This window comes from Lagopus leucura, unplaced genomic scaffold (genome assembly GCF_019238085.1).
Source record: "Lagopus leucura isolate 7727_CA_CO unplaced genomic scaffold, USGS_WTPT01 Super-Scaffold_100002, whole genome shotgun sequence".
In the NCBI taxonomy this organism is placed as follows: Eukaryota; Metazoa; Chordata; class Aves; order Galliformes; family Phasianidae; genus Lagopus; species Lagopus leucura.
This window is the reverse complement of record NW_024962263.1, coordinates 46,215,780-46,221,779: the sequence shown is the minus strand read 5'-3', so window position 1 is coordinate 46,221,779 and position 6,000 is coordinate 46,215,780. Positions and strand designations below refer to the sequence as shown.

Genomic DNA, 6,000 nt, shown 5'->3' with positions numbered 1-6,000 from the left:
ATGGCTGTGGGGACAGCGTCCCGTTACAGGGTCCCATCATGCATGGAGTTCCGGCTGTGCTGTTGTGGTTGTTGAGCATCCAGGTCAGTTCAGTCCAGGAAGAAACTTCCACTGTCCAGAAGGCTGAGATTCATAACAGCTGAGATGAAAAGGCTAGTAGGCATCCAAAAAATTGAGTCAAGAGGAAAAAAATTGAGAGGTTCTGATAACAGGTAAATGTTTTTCATAAGATTTTAAAAATTGTAATAAATAATAACACATCTGTAACCGCATGCATCTGTAGAAGAGTTACCAGAATGAGATATGCAGTATTTCAAAGCTCATATTTTGAAATGTAAGTTCTTGTTTATGCAACTTGATACTTATCTTCTGAGATCATGAGGGCCGGTAGAAGATTCTCTTTCCTCTCCCTCATTTTCCTCTTAGTTTCCTCTCAGAAATGTTTTGCTCATTATCGTTACAGACCTCAACTATTTCAGGAAAACATTTCTTAATCTCAGCTTCATACCCTTATGAAAATTTGATTTATTTCCACTTCTAATTTCATCCTAATGTCATTGTATTTCAACAAGTCTGTGGTATGTTTTTGCTGACCAAAGGCGTGGTTCACTTTGCTGTTGCAGTTCTCCTTCCTCTTCTGAAAGCTGGTACCCTGAGTATAAACATATGCACAGTCCCTTACCAGACCAGCTAACCAGTAACGATCCAATGCTCAGAAATCAATTTCAAAACAACCTGTTGCAGCCTGAGGGACACACGTTGATACCACCCCAGAATTCAGAGCAGAAATGGTGACTGTGAATAGTGTAAACAGGAGTTTTGCAATTAACTTCAATAGGACTGGCTGGAAGGCCAGGCTCAGAGAGTGGTAGTGAATGGAACTAAATCCAGCTGGCAACCGGTCACGAGTGGTGTTCCTCAGGGGTCGGTGCTGGGGCCTGTCCTCTTCAATATCTTTATTGATGACCTGGATGAGGGCACTGAGTGCACCCTCAGTAAGTTTGCAGATGACACCAAGTTGGCTGGAAGTGTGGATCTGCCTGGGGGTAGCGAGGCCCTACAGAGGGATCTGGACAGGCTGAGTCACTGGGCTGAAGCCAATGGGATGAGGTTCAACAAGGCCAAATGCTGGATCCTGCACTTCAACCACAACAACCCCAGGCAATGATACAGGCTTGGGGCGGAGTGGCTGGAAGACTGCGTAGAGAAAGTGGACGTGGGAGTATTGATTGATGCTCAGCTGAACATGAGCCAGCAGTGTGCCCAGGTGGCCAAGAACGCCAGTGGCATCCTGGAACAGTGTTGCCAGCAGGAAACAGGGAAATGACTGTCTCCCTGTACTCAGCTCTGGTGAGGCTGCACCTCAAGTACCGTGTCCAGTTTTGGGCCCCTCACTGCAAGAAAGACATTGAGGCCCTGGAGCGGGTTCAAAGGGCAACAAAGCTGGTGAGGGGTCTGGAGCACAGGCATTGTGAGGAGCGTCTGAAGGAGCTGGGATTGTTCAGACTGGAGAAGAGGAGGCTCGGGAGAGACCTTACTGCTCTCTGTAACTACCTGAAGGAAGGCTGTAATGAGCTGGAGGTCGGCCTTTTCTCTCATGTAACTGGTGATAGAAGTAGAGGGAATGGCTTCAAGCTGCGCCAGGGGAGATTTAGACTGGACATTAGGAAATACTACTTCTCTGAAAGAGTGGTCAGGCACTGGAACGGGCTGCACAGGGAGGTGGTGGAGTCACCGACCCTGAAGGCGTTCAAGGAACATTTGGATTTTGTGTTGAGGGACATGGTTTAGTGAGAACTATTGGTGATAGGTGGATGGTTGGACTGGGTGATCTTGCAGGTCTTTTCCAACCTTGGTGATTCTGTGATTCTGACTAGGCTTCTCCTTCCACATTGGTGAGAGAAATCATGAGTCTTCAGCACTTAAATTTTGTAGAAATAATGAAGACACTTGCAGAGAGCTATAAGCAGAACACAGTTGTAAAAAAATGAATCATATTTACTACAGGTTCTAAAAACACTTTAGTGTTTAGACACTTAAATTTGAAAAGTGTTGGCCATCATGTCTGTGCTTCTGTTGTGGGAACAAATTCATTAGCATTTGCAAAGCACTTGTGCTGAATGTTTGAATGGTAACAGCACAAAAGTACAGAAACTTTGCTATCTGTACACATAACTACACAGCATGCACAACTATTTCTGTTTTTAGCTTAATCTCCTTACCAGGTTACATTGGAAATGTAGAAAACACACTTAGGTTAATGGCATTCCTGTGTAAAGCCAGATGATGGGCTTGATGATCCTTGCAGGGCCCTTCCAACTCAGGCTGTTCTATAGATTTATGCATTAGATTGTAGTTGCTGCCTGTCTTCTACTAGCAGTATCGAGGCTGATACGAAGTCTGATGTCTCAGATATTGAAAAGAAAATTGAGGTCAAATTTAGGGTTCATTTAACTCTGTCTCCTGTCTGCCTCAGCAGCCAGCAGCCTAAGGAAGAGGATAAGGACACAGCAAAATGTTCTGCTGGTGTGCTCCCCGTACCTCTGGTGAATCGTGGCTCCAGGCACTGATACAGTACCCAAAAGTGATGTTCAACTACTTTATTTTCATTTTGTCTGACAAAATCACTGTTTTTGCTCCTGCAGGTTGCTGATTAAGAAAAGGCATAACAGGGCCTCTGAGCCCTGTAGGCCTCTAAAGGAGGGTAACTCCTGTGTGATCTAAACCAGAGTACAGCAGGGAAATCGTCATGCTTACTGACAAATCACAGATCCTATGCAAACTGTTAGCATATCCCAATTATACTCACTCTCCCTTTCCTTATACGTAACATGACCAGGCCTTTTTCACCAGTCTCACCTCCTTATTATGGGGCAACAGCCCATCCCCATGCATTCTAAGTCAACCCATGGGAGGAAGCACTGAACACAGTGCAGCTCACTTGCGCACAATCAACCTGCTTCACACCTTCATGACTGGGTGCCATAAACTGCATAGTCATGTCTCCTGGAGGAAAGTACACAAGAGGTTTAATGGAAGACACACTACATGAGCTTTTGGCAGACTTTTTTTTTTTTTTCCACATATGTGACTAACTATGATTAAACCAGTTGGGAAAACTCGTCTTGCTAGAAAAATACCTGAAGTGGGTACTGCATAAACATCTGATTTTCTATTGGGGCCAAAGGAGCATGTGTTCAATGCTAATCCTATAAAAAAGGGATAGGCAATTTCTATTCAAACAGACATGCTAGACAGTAAACAAACAGGCACAGATAAATACACCAAAAGGATCCATAAACAAAAGTTATGGCATCCACTTTCCCTTCTTTCTTCCCCAGGCATTTAACAATAACGCACAGCAAACAGTAAAAGCACCACCCCTAACCACCCCACCACTGAAATGTTTAGACTTTATCAGACCGAGAAATCACAAACAGCTCAAAATTGCTCTGCTGCTGATACAGAGGTCTTCATTTTAGAAAGCTGCAGGTGCAAGCTGACCTTTCCATACTTCAGTGAGGAATCATTCTATATATATATGATAGGAAATTTAGAAGAAATATTCTGTGCCACCACAATTTCTAGCAGAAATGACAGTTCTTCTCCATTTCTAAACTGTCTTGAATTTATTAATGTTATTCCCCTAGAGTATTTTCTTTTATAGAGAAATCAACTGGAACTTCTTCAGAAGGCACTTTGCCAACAAAACAACGTGATCAGACAAATCAGATAAAAACTTCACCTCTTGTTCCACTCACTTAAGTCTGAGCAACAAAGACAAAATAAGACATTCTGATAACACCTCAAAGGAGACAGGGATCCTGTAATAGCTCATCAGGTTTCAGTTGTACTTCTGATTCATTTCCAGTAAAACAGAGTTCACTGTTAACAGTTCATTATCATAGAATATTTTTTTTCTTCTTTTGTTCTAGCTAATGAAACTTCTAACTATTCCACAACTGGGGAATACATATAAAGCCGACACTTTCCTTAATAAATGTACAGTATTTGACAACAAAATCACTCTGTTAAAACTGCTGCTTCACTTTAACATTATACATTTCATTAGGACATTATTTTTAAGATTAAAGCTATTTCAAGCCCCTTTTGTAACCCTTTTCCCTTGCTGGATCCCACTTGCTAGCTCCCGTAAGTTATTCAACAGAATCCAATTTCCAATCAAGTCATGTCCTGCACTGAAGAACACTATGTCCTACACTGCTTTAATTGATTTTTCAACATGTTCCTCTAGATCCTTATTTACAAATCCTTAACTTGCAGGAAAATATTGAATTCTCATAGTTTACATTGATAGACGAGATTAATACATCATTTAGTGGCAGAAGTTCACAATATCACAATTTAGGATAACACACTCAGCAGGAACATGAAGACTGTGCTACTGTAAAGGGGGCTGTGCTACTCTCAGGGGGCTGGAGCACCTCCCCTATGAGGACAGGCTGAGGGAGTTGGGCTTGTTCAGCCTGGAGAAGAGAAGGCTGCGGGGTGACCTCATTGCAGCCTATCAATACCTGAAGGGAACCTACACCCAGGAGGGGAGTAAACTCTTCAAAAGGGCTGATAACAGCAGGACTAGGGGAAATGGTTTTAAGTTGAAGGAGGGAAGATTTAGGTTGGATGTTAGGGGGAAGTTCTTTACTAGGAGAGTGGTTAGGCCCTGGAACGGGCTGCCCAGGGAGGTTGTGGATGCCCCGTCCTTGGACGTGTTTAAGGCCAGGTTGGACGGGGTCCTGGGCAACCTGATCTGAATGCGTATGTTTGGTGGCCCTGCTAGGCAGGGGGGTTGGAACTACATGATCCTTGGGGTCCCTTCCAACCCGGGTGATTCTGTGATTCTGTGATTCTGTGTAAAGCCCCCCAAGTTAGATCTTTAACTTATCAAATGCAAAGGCTGATCCCAGCCTTGCTACCTGGCACAGGAGGAAGCTGTGCTTTATCTAAAGCTAACCTCATGTCAGCACACTTCAACTGAGTGAACAAATTCACTGCTTTCCTGCTATCAAAAGCAGTTTTTGCTTTTTCTGCTCAACTGAGCTTCACTGTAGAAACCTGCAAAAATAGTGACACATATCTATCAGAAAAAGCAAATCAGAAAAACCAGAGGCTACAACTTCAAGACCCTACCCTCAATCGAGAAGTCATTTGTCAGCAGCATAAAAACCAAATTCTAAAAAGCTAGGTTCTAGTTTGTGTGTTAACTAGCCAGCTGCACCATACACAATGATAAAAGTGTAAGGATCAAAATGTATTGCATGCGTTAGCTGCCGCTCTACTCTGCGCACATTAGGTTATTTCTGTCCCTCAGTACCAGTCTCACTGTGAACATACTAACATACCTCCAGTACTTCAACCTCAATACAAAGAGCCAAATTTTTGATGCCACATAATACCACTGCTACTCTAACATCCTTGTACTACAAAGCAGAAACTGTTGTATTCAGCTAAGCGGTAGGATACAGCCTCCATGAAACACAGCTAATAATCAAAGAAGAAATATTGCAGTTTTTAAGATCATGAGGCCTACCTTCTAAGGACAAAATCCAGTGTTGCAAAACTCTTCTGTAAAGCCACATGAAAACATTCTTAGAATAAAGGAAATTGCACACACAAAAAAGGAAGAGGCTGCACCTTTTCTCACTGAAATGTCCACAGGACAGCTAGCCATGTTCCCACTGAGCGAAGCACAGTGAAAATAAATGCTCATTTCCATTCTGATAACCTGCTTTCAGTGGTCTGTTACCACAATTTTAAGTCACAGAACACTCATTTTGCTCACTGACTGGATGATCTATATGGCTTATTACACTTACAATGCAGTTAACAACTTATTTCTCCCATTTTGGGATTTGGGGTTTTATCATCATGCAACACTGAAATAGAGGTTCTTGAAGACAAGGGATAGGACAGCAATTGCCAGAAGGTTAAAAAAAAAAAAACAAAAACACTTAGTGGTTAGAAATCTCAAGCTGAACACAC

The 6,000-nt window shown here is 42.7% G+C and overlaps 1 protein-coding gene across 1 annotated transcript in view; it reads right to left on the bottom strand.

Moving 5' to 3' along the window:
• The window catches only part of HRH4 (histamine receptor H4), a 3,481-nt gene extending 480 nt beyond the window's left edge, over positions 1–3,001 (bottom strand). The window contains exons 1-2 of the mRNA XM_042869482.1: positions 2,968–3,001; positions 595–652 (exon numbers count right to left, since the gene is read on the bottom strand). Of these exons, the coding sequence (XP_042725416.1) occupies positions 595–652; positions 2,968–3,001 (92 nt within the window). The remainder of the gene's footprint in view (positions 1–594; positions 653–2,967) is intronic.
• Between the last annotated feature and the right edge of the window lie 2,999 nt (positions 3,002–6,000).